This window comes from Gymnoscopelus microlampas, assembly GCF_963454915.1.
Source record: "Gymnoscopelus microlampas genome assembly, chromosome: 13".
In the NCBI taxonomy this organism is placed as follows: domain Eukaryota; kingdom Metazoa; phylum Chordata; class Actinopteri; order Myctophiformes; family Myctophidae; genus Gymnoscopelus; species Gymnoscopelus microlampas.
Window position 1 is genome coordinate 51,463,580 of NC_139950.1, and position 15,456 is coordinate 51,479,035.

Below are 15,456 nucleotides of genomic sequence, written 5' to 3' on the forward strand. Positions count from 1 at the left end.
TTAAAGCCAACATTTTTAACTAAAATCTTTGCTTCGGGGGATTCTACAAATGTCTTCTAAATCCTAACAGTTTTTTGAAAAAACATATGTTGCTATAAAACATAAATGATATGTTTTTGGCCGTGGACACCCATCTCAAAATATTTTGTTCCAGGGACCCCGCAGAAGCAAAGATTTGAGTTAAAAATGTATATATATATTCAAAGATTTGCACACATTTTCAATTTTCCCCCCACAAATAGCAGATCTACTCATAGCCGGCTCATAGCCGAGTGCCGCGATATGAGCTTGTATATCTGCTATTTTTGAATAGCCAAAGACATCTAAAAATGACACACAGATGCGTTCTCGGTCTTAATGGATTAATACTATATCACACTGGTTCTCAAAGTGGGGTACGGGGACCCTCAGGGGTCCTTGGGGAGGTTTCCAGGGAGTTCCCAGCAAAATGGGCCCTGATCCAGAAAAGGTTGAGAAGCACTATTGTAGATGAGTCGCTCCGTACTCACCTCACCACAAACATGTGACGACTGCTTTAAAATCACTGCTCCTGTGTGTGTGTGTGTGTGTGTGTGTGTGTGTGTGTGTGTGTGTGTGTGTGTGTGTGTGTGTGTGTGTGTGTGTGTGTGTGTGTGTGTGTGCGTGCGTGCGTGCGTGCGTGCGTGCGTGCGTGCGTGCGTGCGTGCGTGCGTGCGTGCGTGCGTGCGTGCGTGTGCGTGCCAAGGGCCCAGCATTCGCCTTTGAAAGTGAGTCTATATAGGAAGTAACAGTTCATATGAATGGCCTGTATTTTCTCTGTAGTTTCATAACCTGTGTGTGTGTTCTCTCTGTGTGTGTGTGTAGTTTCATAACCTGTGTGTGTGTTCTCTCTCTGTGTGTGTAGTTTCATAACCTGTGTGTGTGTGTTCTCTCTCTGTGTGTGTAGTTTCATAACCTGTGTGTGTGTTCTCTCTGTGTGTGTAGTTTCATAACCTGTGTGTGTGTTCTCTCTCTGTGTGTGTGTAGTTTCATAACCTGTGTGTGTGTTCTCTCTGTGTGTGTAGTTTCATAACCTGTGTGTGTGTGTTCTCTCTCTGTGTGTGTGTAGTTTCATAACCTGTGTGTGTGTGTTCTCTCTCTGTGTGTGTGTAGTTTCATAACCTGGAGGAGCTGAGACACAGCGCATCTCTGGCCACCAAGGTGTTCATACAGAGAGACTACAGTCAGGGAACCATCTGTCGCTTCCAGACCAAGTTCCCCTCAGAGCTGGATAGCAGGGTAACTAACACACACACACACACACACACACACACACACACACACACACACACACACACACACACACACACACACACACACACACACACACACACACAAACAAACGTTACAAACGTTTTCAGTTGTTTGAAAAACGTATGTATCAGTGGAACTTTTTCATGTCAAGGACCCCCACAATGATATGTATTTTGCTGTGTGTCTGAAAATATGTTGTTCCAGGGACCACCAGGAGCAAAGATCTGAGTTTAAAAAGACATGTATATTCAAAGATTTGCACAACTTTTCACAATTTTTCAAAAAATAGCAGATCTACAAGCTCATAGAGCTAATATATCTGCTAACTTTGAATAGCCACAGTATAAAACTTCACTTTGAGAACCAATGTGCTGTAAACATAACATCTACAATGACACATGCAGAGCCTTGTCAGGATCTGTCTCTATGTATTATGTTGTATCCTTCCTTTAAAATAGATAATCGGCTGGTTGGTTAAAACCGGACTCTAGAGCCGCTTGTATCAATGCCTATTACTCTGAAGAGTTAATGTTGCTATGAGTGTCGCTGAGGAGACTGACTTAACCTGGGGGTCCCTTTGCCTTTATACGTTAGGCCGCGGTGCCAGGTTTGCCAGATCTGCTTATTATAATTGCCCCGCAAGATTTTATTTGAAAATAGCCGATCTACAAGCTCACAATGCGTCGCATCGCGACGTGTTGTGAGCTTGCAGATCTGCTATTTTCAAATAGCTGATGTATATGTCAAAGTGCTCATGTGGCCCATAGTCGCTTCTTTTGGGCTGGTTTTCCTAGACCTGGTTGCTTGTTTCTCTCACAGAATCTGGCAACACTGCACGGTGCTAGTGACATTATGGTGATGTCAGTCATATCCGTATATGGACCAAGCGATGACAGTGAATGCCCGAAGATGGGTCTATGATGTCAGTCTTGGATGTTTCGGTTAGCTCCATATATGGGCCTCCACGAGGGGTGCTCTGATGTCAGAGCTAGCTATGTTAGTTATCTCCATAATTAGAAGTATAGGAGAGAGTCCCTGATGTCAGACTTGGGCAGGTCGGTTTGTCTCCATATATGGGGATCTCCATATATGGCTAATGCTGGCCAGTCTGCCCTGAACTTTCGCAACAGTTCCTATTGTTTCCTGTTCTCCTTGTACTTTTATTGTGTAGTTATTATGTTCTAATCCCTGTGTTGATGTGTCTTGTGTTCACCTGTGTCCAGTTAACCTTGTGTGTGTTTATGGACGGCCTCTGTTCCTCATGTTCCTGCTCCATTATAAATGTTGTGATGATGTTCTGTTCCAGTCCTGTGTGTTCAATCAAAGTAAATACTTTGCGTTAGATCTTCCTGCCTGCATTGTTCTACCTTCGGGGTCATCACCTGCCTCGCACCGTGACAGTATAATTGAGCCAAAACATGGACCGAGCAGAACAGAAACTTTTCCAGTAAAGGGTGGATGAATGTGACACTGCAGTGACCTGCCTCATTGCCTCTACTCTCAATCAGCGTGCTGAATTTGAAAAGAGGATTTGGACCCAACAGCTGTGGTTCCAGGAAAGGCCATGTTGTGACTTGTGAGCCACTTTGTCCCTCACTTGAATGACGTCTGTGAGAGGCTAAAGAACTTTATTGACTCTACCTCAGTCACCCGTGGGATAATCTGAGTTCCCAGAAGTTCTCGCCAGCTCTCGCATACAAACGGGAGGGGCGAGGAACTTCTGGGCCAGAGCCCAGGTATTTGTGTACGGGATGTAACTTACGCTCTGAGCGGACACGCCTCTTACCGGTCTGAGAGCTGTGCAACTCGTCTAAACAGTCCGACGAGAGGCAAACAGCAGTACACAACAATGAGACGAGAGGCAAACAGCAGTACACAACAATGAGACGAGAGGCAAACAGCAGTACACAACAATGAGACGAGAGGCAAACAGCAGTACACAACAATGAGACGAGAGGCAAACAGCAGTACACAACAATGAGACGAGAGGCAAACAGCAGTACACAACAATGAGACGAGAGGCAAACAGCAGTACACAACAATGAGACGAGAGGCAAACAGCAGTACACAACAATGAGACGAGAGGCAAACAGCAGTACACAACAATGAGACGAGAGGCAAACAGCAGTACACAACAATGAGACGAGAGGCAAACAGCAGTACACAACAATGAGACGAGAGGCAAACAGCAGTACACAACAATGAGACGAGAGGCAAACAGCAGTACACAACAATGAGACGAGAGGCAAACAGCAGTACACAACAATGAGACGAGAGGCAAACAGCAGTACACAACAATGAGACGAGAGGCAAACAGCAGTACACAACAATGAGACGAGAGGCAAACAGCAGGGCACAACAATGAGACCAGAGGCAAACAGCAGTACACAACAATGAGACGAGAGGCAAACAGCAGTACACAACAATGGCGGCCGTCGCTCCTATTTACATGCAACACCCACTGCATGTGGATCCCGCCCCCTTTTCTTCATTGGCTGTTGATTTGAATCAGAACACAGTGGCCGCGCCCCTGCTGTCCAAGCTCCGAGCCGATGCCCCCCAGACTACCCGTGGGATAGATGACCAGAACATCGTCTTGGGTCGTGTTGCCAATTCTGCCAGTGCCCAGTCCAAGCCTCATAAGAGGTCTGGTCGCCGTCGCCACCGGCGCACCCAATTACCCAGTTACCACCCAATACCACCCAATACCACCCAATTACCCAGTTACCACCCAAATACCCACCCAATACCACCCAATAACCCAGTTACCACCCAAATACCCACCCAATACCACCCAATAACCCAGTTACCACCCAAATACCCACCCAATACCACCCAATAACCCAGTTACCACCCAAATACCCACCCAATACCACCCAATAACCCAGCGATACAGAGTCGCCCCCGCCCAGCGATGATGACATGCCGCCCAGCAGCGCTAGAGAGGCTCAGCAGCAGCACCACAGAGGCCACGCCCCCACAGCTCAGCACCACAGAGGCCACGCCCACCACAGCTCAGCACCACAGAGGCCACGCCCACCACAGCTCAGCACCACAGAGGCTCCGCCGCAGTGTTGATTTCTTCGACTAAAACTATGACAAAAAATGTTCGTCGACTGTTTTTTTTCACTGACGAAAACTAAGTAAAAACTAAATAAAAACGAAGCTATGATGACTAAAACCATGACTAAATATATTGACAATTTCGTCAACAATTAAAAACTAAAATGTTAGAGAGGGATCTAGTGGAGAAGAAGTCATTTTATGTTTGGTTGCGCTAGGGTGTTGCGCTCTGATAATAGCAGATCTACATGTAGAGTGTAAAAGTGTAAAATCAGCCATTATGACGCCATCAAGGCACCGCCAAAATACATTTTAGTCGACTAAACCAACTGTAGATTTAGTCGACTAAAATCTTATGATATTTAGTCGACTAAAACTAGACAAAAACTAAAACATTTCAGATGACTAAAATATGACTAAAACTAAATGGAATTTTATTCAAAAGACTATGACTAAATCAAAATTTGCCTTCAAAATCAACACTGCTCCGCCGCCACTAAAGCCCTGCCGCTGCAGCTACAGAGGCTTCACTACCGCCTTCTGCTCCACCTGAACCCTCGTCAGCCGTCTTCAACCTGCCTGAACGTTGGCCTGAACCCCTGTCAGCTCTCTCAGCCGACACACCTGAACAATCTGAACATTATGAACTTCAACCGGTCGACAACACCAAAGTCCACCAAGACTGTCCACAGACTGCTACCTCTCCCCAGACCACTATGCTCGGCTCTGGAGCTCCATGCCCCTCTGGAGCTCCATGCCCCTCTGGAGCTCCATGCCCCTCTGGAGCTCCATGCCCCTCTGGAGCTCCATGCCCCTCTGGAGCTCCATGCCCCTCTGGAGCTCCATGCCCCTCTGGTTCGGTTGGTCCACAAACCAGCCCGTTTACTGCTTCCTATCTGTCTGTCTGTATGTCTGTCTGTATGCCTGCTTGCGTGTATGCCAGTCTTCTTGTACGTCTGTCTACTCCCCGGTCATTTATTCCCCCTTCTATCCTGTTTAACCACCTGTTATGTCAGACCGCCTGTTTGTCCGCCGTCTGTCAGTTAGTGTGTTTGTCTTTGGGTTTGTCTCACTTTGTGCCTGTCTGTCTGTCTGTCTGTCTGTCTGTCTGTCTGTCTGTCTGTCTGTCTGTCTGTGTGCTTGTCTGTCTGTCTGTCTGTCTGTCTGTGTGCTTGTCTGTCTGTCTGTCTGTCTGTCTGTCTGTCTGTCTGTCTGTCTGTCTGTCTGTCTGTGTGCTTGTCTGCGTGTCTTCTCATCTGTCTTTCTGTGTGACTCCTTGCCCTACCCCTGCCAGTCCAGTGTTTAGTTCAGTGTTTATGTTAACCTCCTTTCTGACCCCCCCCCCCCCCCCCTCCACCCACCCTGCTCGGTGTTGTTCCTGATCGGCATGGTGGGACGTCTGGGTCAGGATCTCCTTGTATCTTATTATGTTGTTCCTATATTATTATTTGTTCTTATTGTTTCCTGTTCACCTTTTATTGTGTAGTTATGTTCCAATCCCTGTGTTGATGTGTCTTGTGTTCACCTGTGTCCAGTTAACCATGTTGTGTGTTTATAGACACACACAGTTCCTCGTGTTCCTGCTGGATTATAAATGTTGTGATGATGTTCTGTTCCAGTCCTGTGTGTTCAATCAGAATAAATACTTTGCGTTAGACCTTCCTGCCTGCATTGTTCTACCTTCTGGGTCCTCACCTGCCTTGCACCGTGACAATGCTTCCCTGTTTTTAACGGGTTAAACTTGTCAAGGCAATGTTTGACAACAAGTCATTCCCCAAGCTTTTAAAATCTCAAGGCCAAATGGCTGTTCGTGCACTCTCTGTGTTACAGAGCCATGTTAAGGGTCCATTTGGCTCCTATAACTATCAATCATTTAGCTGGGGATCATAGGAAGTAATGATGTTTTCTCCACACATCACAATGTCAGTGATGACGGCGGGCACTCGGGCAGACAAGGTGGGCATTAACCCAGTCAATCCAGGGACCCATCTGTGTCATTTTAAGATGTCTTTGGCTATTCAAAAATAGCAGATCTACAAGATCATAGGGTGGCACAGAGTGCCGCGCTATGAGCTTGTATATCTGCTATTTTTTGGAAAAAATATGCAAATTTGTGCAAATCTTTGAATTTATATATATTTTGAAAGCTAACATTTGTAACTCAAATCTTTGCTTCTTGAGGATCCCTGAAAACATTTTTTTTTTACAAATGTTTGTTTAAAAAATACATATTTAAAGATTTGCACAAATGTTCAAAAAATAGCAGATCTACAAGCTCATCTACAATATGAACTTGTAGATCTGCTATTTTTTTAATAGCCAAAGAAATCTAAAAATGACAGAAATGTGTTCCCGGGTTGAATGGGTTAATGAAGTGGCACGGGCGTTTGTTAGGCTTTCAAAATACACAAGACACAATCATCCATGAAAAACACATCATCATCCATGAAAAACACATCATCATCAGCTTCCCAAGCAGAGAGAGAGAGAGAGAGAGAATGATTGAGAGAAAGAGACAAAGAAAGAGACAGGTGATAGGAGACGTGAGCAGGTGTTTCATCAGCGTGACTTTGCTGGAAATGTTCTTTGTCAGAGCAACATTCTTGTCCTTGGTCCTGACGACCCCATTTCAAGCCTCTCTGAGTTTCTTATGCGTCTCAAGTTAGTGTAGCCACAAATAGCCTCCAACTGTCCCTCAATCCTGTTTCTAAAATTGGTGGAAAAGGGAGTATTTTTGGGAGAACAGAATGCAATTTGGTGGGGGGTTCTCTGTGTGTGTGTGTGTGTGTGTGTGTGTGTGTGTGTGTGTGTGTGTGTGTGTGTGTGTGTGTGTGTGTGTGTGTGTGTGTGTGTGTGTGTGTGTGTGTGTGTGTGTTGCATGTGTTTGGCAGGCAGTGTTATAGTTGAACAGCCTGCTTGTACAGTTTGGCAAAATATCTCTCCACTGACTCCTTCCATATGGTGTTTTTCTTTGTGCGTGTGCGTGTGCGTGTGCGTGTGTGTGTGCACGTGTGTGCGTGTGTGTGTGTGTGTGTGTGTGTGTGTGTGTGTGTGTGTGTGTGTGTATGCAGATTGAGCGGACCTTGTTTGAGCAGACGGTGAAGACTCTGAACTCCTTCTATGCCGAGGCAGAGAGCATCGGAGGACAGTCGTACATGGAGGGCTGTCTGGCCTGTGCCACGGCTTACATCGTCTTCCTCTGCATGGAGACACGTTACGAGAAGGTAATCTCCTGAACACAACAAAGAGAGAGACATGAACATACAGTAATACCAGAGAAAGAGAGAGAGACCCTCGATCAGCAGCCGGGGGTCTGCAATCACCATCCAGATCTCAACCTAAAAGTTTGCTCGTCCACCTCGGATAAAAATTAGGCGCCCTTGATTCACACCTACTCTAGTGTTATTGTCACATCGTAGGTTTACTGAAGTAAAAACGTGGGTGAATTTTTTTTTCGTGCATACTGTAGTTCCCATCGTTATTTCCATAGAAAAAAGAAAGGGAAGAAGAAGAAAGGGGGGAGGGGTAAAGGAGATGAGAATAGTTATCTACATATTTGCACATGGTACCTGAGGTAAGACATTAAGGTGCGTTAGCATAGCAGCAGATGTATACTGTGCATGATATACTTAGACCAGGGGTCTTCAACGTTTTCAGGCCAAGGACCCCTTGGCTGAGAGCGAGATAAAGCAGGGACCCCCATTATATATTGTATAAAATATTTATTTTTACATAGATTTTATAGGCAGCTTCATAGACTTGTTTCACAGCTCTATCATGTTGGATTCATGTTAATGTGTATTTCCAGACATTTAACCTAATGCTCTAAAAACAATACTTAGTAAACCTGACCTTTCACTCTGCACCTAGTCTGCTCTTTTTCCCCCTATACCGAACCACTTTGACGAAAATAGCAGATCTACAAGCTCACAACGCCTCGCAGCGCGAGGCGTTGTGCGCTTTTAGATCTGCAATTTTTGGCTAAAGTTCTCCTCAGAATAGGGATGCATGGGTGAAGTGATTGTTGTATAAAACAAACAAAGATTTGACGGACCCCCTGTAGTAACTCTGAGGACCCCCTAGGGGTCCCGGACCCCCTGTTGAAGACCTCTGACTTAGACCCAGGGTCGTGTGAGTGAATGTAATGCACATTGTAAATGTCTTTTTGGATAAAAGACACTACATAAAGGGCACCTTTTACCATGTTTGCATGCCCAACATAGGCACGCCACTTAGAACGTGGTTAATGTCAGTTTGAATACGTTGTTTAAGAGTCTATATTGATACGGTCGTGTCGTTCCGATAGTCTGAGTTTACAGGAGTATCTGGGAGGCCTTACAGTGTGTGTAGTAGAAATGCTTTGCATGGATCTTTGAAGGAACTATAAATATTACAGGAACCTGATAGGTGGGCATCTGTAACTTATAACTGCTTCTCCTAAAGCAGCTCACAACTCTTCTTTTTATATGACCATATTTGTCCATTTTGTTGTAAGCCGAAGGCACACACACATATGCACGCACGTGCGCACGCACACACACACACACACGCACGCACGCACGCACGCACGCACGCACGTACGCATGTACGAAAGTACAAATTCAGTTGTGTTGTTTCCCACGTTCTCACAGATTTCTGTGGTCGGGTTTCTGCGGTTAAGGGTTAGTACACAGAGTCATTGACACACACACACACACACACACACACACACACACACACACACACACACACACACACACAGACACGTTCACGCACATGCGCACATACACACACACACATACGCACGTAGAATGACAGAGAAAGCCAAGAGAACAGGGAGATAAGATCGGACTCTGTCTCTCTGGGCTGAGCTTACACAACGTTCCGCTGAGCTGTCCATCCGCTCTGCTTTGTGTGACTGGCTGCTTGGAGCAGGCTGCTGCACCTGTGTGCCCGGTGGCCACGGGCGGCGCCACGCCAACCATAACATGTGTTTGTGTGCCCGGTGGCCACGCTGTGCCACGCCAACCATAACATGTGTTTGCTGCCAGCGGCAGCCCACGGTGGACATCATCATCTCCAAGAAAGGCCAGGTGATTAACTCATTAAGACCGGGAACGCATCTGTGTCACTTTAAGATTTCTTTGGCCATTCAAAAATAGCAGATATACGAGCTTGTAGATCTGCTATTTTTGAAAAATCTTGAAAATTAGTGCAAATCTTTGGATATATATTTTGTATAAACAAATCTTTGTTTTGCCTGTTTTATTCCAGGGTCCCCTGGAATAAAACATTTTGAGACGGGGTTCTGCGGCCAAATACATGTTTTCTAAATCCTAACAGTATGTTGCTATATCAGTGGCACTTCAACGTTTCCATGTCAAGGACCCCCCAACATGATATGTATTTGGCCGCCGACCCCCACCTCAAAATATGTTGTTCCAGGGACCCCCAGAAGCACAGATCTGAGTTTTAAAAAATCACTTTAAAACACATACATAGATATTCAAAGATTTGCACAAGCTTTTACGATTTTTCCCTTTTTTTTTTTTGTTGAATAGTTTATATATTATAATCTAATATGACACAAGATGCGTTCCCGGTCTGAATGGGTTAATCTTCCCCATCAGCTGCTGCTTGTTGCTCACTGAGATGGAACGTGTGTGTGTGTGTGTGTGTGTGTGTGTGTGTGTGTGTGTGTGTGTGTGTGTGTGTGTGTGTGTGTGTGTGTGTGTGTGTGTGTGTGTGTGTGTGTGTGTGTGTGTGTGTGTGTGTGTGTGTGTGTGTGTGTGTGTGTGTGTGTGTGTGTGTGTGTGTGTTTGTGTGTGTGTGTGTGTGTGTGTGTGTGTTGCCCGTCAGCCAAACAGAACAGTGTTGGCGGTAAGCCCACGTCGTGCCCCCTTTCCTTCTCATCTCCGTCATCCGCACAGCGTTTCATCTCATGCTCTTGTTGTTCTTAGTAAACAACAGACTCCTTATCAAAGCCTCCACCACGCCGTGGTTCTTTCTGGAACTCGGCAGAGAACCCAGAACCACCGAGAGGTACAGGAGGTATTGAGAGGTACAGGAGGTATTGAGAGGTACAGGAGGTATTGAGAGGTACAGGAGGTATTGAGAGGTACAGGAGGTATTGAGAGGTACAGGAGGTATCACACTGAAGTCATGCAGAAATGAGCCCTGGACGGACGCGGCGGTCCTTTCCTTTCATGTTCCGTATCTCAGCTTCTTCACAGAGATGTTATCAGGCTCCGGTTGGAGAGCGTTGTTTATCCCATTAAGACCTGAGGCCATTCTTATAAATGTTTTCTAAATCCTCTAAAACAGTTTTTTGAAAAAAATCAAAAAATATTTTTTTCAAGATTTTTCAAAAATAGCAGATCTATATATATGCTATTTTTGAATAGCCAAAGAAATCTTAAAGTGACACAGATGCGTTCCCGGTCTTAATGGGTTATTTGCCAGCTTCACTAAATCATGGCAGCTCAATGACATTGTGAATGAAGGATGATCAAATGTAACCACCCAGGTTGATGGTTATGTGCGTGTGTGTGTGTTGTACAGTACAGCTTGACACACATACACACACACACACACACACACACACACACACACACACACACACACACACACACACACACGTGTGTCTGTGTGAAGCGATAAGAGTGCACACATGAGTGAGCATGCATCAGTGTGCAGATTCCCTGCAGAGTAAATCTGTCCTTTTATGCTCACATGCATCAAAGCGCGCTGATTGCGCCGAGCGAGCGTGTCAGGACAAATGCAATGCGTTCACAATCACTGCAAACACTCTGCCTGACACACATGGCATGTGCTCTCTGTCTCTCTGTCTCTGTGCACCCCTGATTCATGAACCACTTACTGTGTACCCTTACATAGAGGATGCACGCATTACCCATACATGCTCATTCATACACAGTGTTGATTTTGACAGCAAGTTTTGATTTAGTTTTAGTCATAGTCTTTTGAATAAAATTCCATTTAGTTTTAGTCATATTTTAGTCATTCTGAAATGTTTTGGTTTTTGTCTAGTTTTAGTCGACTAAATATCATAAGATTATAGTTGACTAAATCTACAGTTGATTTAGTCGACTAAAATGTATTTTGTCGGGCCTTGATGGCGTCATAATGGCTGATTTTACACTTGGTTGCATGCTGAAAATAGCCGATCTACAAGCTCACAACTCGTCGCAGCGTGACGTGTTGTGAGCTTGTAGATCCTCTATTTTCAGAGCGCAACACCCGAGCACAACCAAACATAAAACAACTTGTCTTTTAGTTCTACTGGATCTCTTCTCCACTAGATCCCTCACTAACATTTTAGTCTAGTTTTTATTTGTTGACGAAATTGTCAATATATTTAGTCATTGTAGCTTAGTTTTTATTTAGTTTGTCAACGTCTCGACGAACGTTTTTCCTCATAGTTTTAGTTGAGGAAATCAACACTGTCACACACACACACACACACACACACACACTTTATTGTCGTCGCATACATGTTGGAATATAACGACATACGTACTTACTTTATACTTTCTCTACGCCTGTATACAACAAGCCTTCGAACATGGGGCTTGTCCAAGCATCCTGGTCCTGGGACAATGTCTCCAGCTGTCCCCATGTTACTGTACTGTACTGTACTGTACTGTACTGTACTGTACTGTACAGTACATACTGTACGTCCCAGACCTCTTCTGCAAAAGCTGCATCACGGCGTCACGGCGCCTGCAGGTGTTTTTGCTCTGCACTCTTTTCCTTTTCCCCATAATGTGATATTAGAGTCAGGCCTGTGAGGAGTGTGGCCAATCCATCTCAGAAGAGTCTTTAGAGGATTTATCCTCTACAGGCTGCTTGTCTTGTTCGTTGCCACAAGTTCAAGGTTACTGATAGCGTCTGGCCAGCGGAGTCCAACCATTCTTCTGAAGTGTTGTTAAATGCTTGGATTGTCTTGGTTGTGGTAACAGATGTTGTCCAGGTCTCTCCATGCAGCAAAACAAGCTGATCCTGATCTTGATGTTAACGGACAGATCCAAAGATCGATCCCCGGAATTCTTTGTTTTAGTGATTTTGACATTTGGCGTCACTCCCACCTTTTATGGACAATACTGCCAAGACAGGTGAAGCTCTGTACTCTGTACTTCTGTGTGGTCGCCTGGTCGGGTCACGTCTGAGTTTTAACAACAACATCAATCCTTCTTCTTGTAAATGAAGGAGAGATGCACCGTCAGGACTCACATGCCAAACACATTGTGACAGCTTCTCTCCTTAGAAGCTTTAAGCCTATTCCCTAGACTAGAGGGGAGATCAGTTCCAGGATATATAACTGACAAGTAACGGCTGAAAAGTCATGTTTTTTTGGACATACACATTTTCCTCCCAACAGCGACCATAATATTGTAGACAGGTATGATTCATATAAATACACAGAGAATACTAACCTGCATTTACAGTCATTGGGCCTCATTCAGCAATAAGATCCTTTGGGTTGGATTGAAATTGAAAACTGTAAAGCAGTGGTTCATGTCAAGGACCCCCACATTGATATGCATTCTGCAGACCCCTATCTGAAAATATTGTTTTCAAGATTTATCAAAATGTTTCGAAAATAGCCGATCTATAAGCTCAAAACGGGCAGTAATGGGACGCTAGATCGTCTATTTTCAAACAAAGTATAAATAGGGTTAAAATGGTTAAACTGCTCCTCGTTTGCTTTGGACCCCTGGGGGTCCCCAGACCACACTTTGAGAACCACCGCTCTAAAGATATGATAAAAAATATTATTGTCATTTAAATTCTATATTATACAATTGTAGAAAACAGAAGAAACAGTTAATTTGCACAAACATGTCACACTTAAGAACTCATAAGGCCGCCCTAAGAGTGCTCTTCAGTGTGTATAGATTATGTTCTTACCTGAGAACAGATCAGCTAAGACAACATTGGAATATACCAAAATCCTCTTAAAAACTTCTTAAGTGGGTCTAAGAAGAAATGTCCTCTTAAAAACAGTTGCTGAATGAGTTGCTGAATGAGTTGCTGAATCTCGCTAGGAGAAAGATTTTAACTTTAGATTAGGGAACGTGTGACATTAAGGACATGTGACATTGCAGTGCAGGCAGCACAGCAGTGTTCTATCAGGACAGCTTTTTCCTCTTCATTTATTAACTGATACCACTTCCATTTCACCACTCCACTTCTCCTCTTTCTAGGAGAGGACAGGAGGGATTAATGGTGAAAGGTCTAGGGTTTAGTCATCTAATTAGAACGCTCTTCCTGTCACCACGTTAACAGCTGTGCTTGCAGCTGGAGGGGTGGACGGTCCGTCCCATGTGACCCGCGTTGCTCAGCCTAGAATATAATACTCTCAAACACAAGACCGGACCGTAGGGACCGTAGGGACCGTAGGGACCGCTAGTTAGTGGTGGAAGACTAAGGGTCTTAACAGACGGGGAGTGGTGGACGCGGGCGTTACCGCTCAGATCAGCGGGGATCGCGCCGCCATCATTGTTGTTTTGTCCTCCTTCGCGGTGCGGGGAAAGAAAAGCTCACCACAGTCCAGCTCTTGTCGCCTGCGTGCGTGTGTACAAACGAGCACGAGAATTTCAGGGAACCGCGCCCGCTCACCTCACCGCCCCTCAACTTCTCAGCGCGTCCCAAATAATGGCCCGCCTCTCATTGAAAATGTATTACATACCTGTAGGCACTTCGGCCACTTCCCGTCTGAAACCACCTTTATACTCAGGCAATACCACAAAGTATAAATACTCTGCTACAAGTAAAAGCCCAGAATTCAAAATGTACTTGCGTAAAAGTATTTGCAGTAAGCATTGGGCATCAAAATGTACTTAAAGTATCAAAAGTAGAAAGTACTCATTACGCAGAATGTCCCATTTCACAAGTTTTCAAATGTATACAAAATCATTTTAAAAATAGCAGATCTACAAGCTCACAATGTGTCGCATCGCGGCGCATTGTGAGCTTGTAGATCTGCTATTTTCAAATAGCAGAAATGTATATAAGGATATGATAGTTGCTTGCCTCTGAGATGTAGTGGAGTAGAAGTAAAAGTACAGAAAATGTAAAAAGTAAAAGCACCTCAAAAGTGTACTTAAGTACAGTACTTGAGTAAATGTTCTTAGTTACTTTACACCACCTGGTAGAAATAGTAACTGCACTATAGCGGCTGTTAGAGAGAGAGACACTGTAATGAAGAGAGAGAGACTGTAATGACAGGCACGCACGCACAAGAATCCAGGTCCAATCCTCGCGTTTGACCATTTATTCCAAGAACACATTAAAGTTACAACATAGTTCCCAGCAAACTATTATAACATAAACATGGATGTTACGCTACTTTACGTTCAACAGAAATGATGGGCTCCCACGCTCACCCCCCCCCTCTCTGTCCAGATTCCCACACAATAGTGCCCAGGTGAAGGCCATCATTCATTATGAGCGTGGCAGAGCCCCCTCAATCAATGTGACATACCTTACGTCAATAATGATAAAAACGCATGACTTGGCATAAGTCACATATTATGGCTCACACACGTACCGTAGAGCAGTGGTTCTCAAACTTTTTCATGTCAAGGACCCCCAAACTGATATGTATTTGGCCGCGGACCCCCATCTAAAAATATTTTGTTCCAGGGACCCCCAGAAGCAAAGAATTGAGTTACAAATGTTCGCTTTAAAAAACATATATTCAAAGATTTGCACAAATTTTCAAGATTTTTCAAAAAATAGCAGATCTACAAGCTCATAGCGCGGCACTCGGTGCCGCGCTATGAGCTTGTAGATCTGCTATTTTTGAATAGCCAAAGTATAAAAGGTTAAACCTATTCTGATGCTATATTTACACATTTAGCTAGGTACCCCCTGGAACCCCCTCAAGTACCCCTGGGGGTCCCCGGACCCCACTTTGAGAACCAAGGCCGTAGAGTATGCAGAATGACCCATTTCACAACTCAAAGAGTTTTCGAAAATAGTCAAAGGCATAAAATAGGGCTTTACAAAACATACAAGTGATGTAATGTTTTGTAATAACGATCTAAATCGGCAAAGTAACTAGTTGAGTAAATGTACTTAGTTTGCCCCACTGCAGTGGTGTAAAGTACTTAAGTA

At 44.6% G+C, this 15,456-nt stretch overlaps 1 protein-coding gene across 1 annotated transcript in view; it reads left to right on the plus strand.

Moving 5' to 3' along the window:
• The window catches only part of LOC311058874 (golgin subfamily A member 7B-like), a gene marked incomplete at its 3' end in the record, with an annotated part of 56,357 nt that overhangs the window by 15,893 nt on the left and 25,008 nt on the right, over nucleotides 1-15,456 (plus strand). The window contains exons 2-3 of the mRNA XM_084076401.1: nucleotides 1,132-1,257; nucleotides 7,407-7,559. Coding sequence (XP_083932527.1) covers nucleotides 1,132-1,257; nucleotides 7,407-7,559 — 279 coding nt within the window. The remainder of the gene's footprint in view (nucleotides 1-1,131; nucleotides 1,258-7,406; nucleotides 7,560-15,456) is intronic.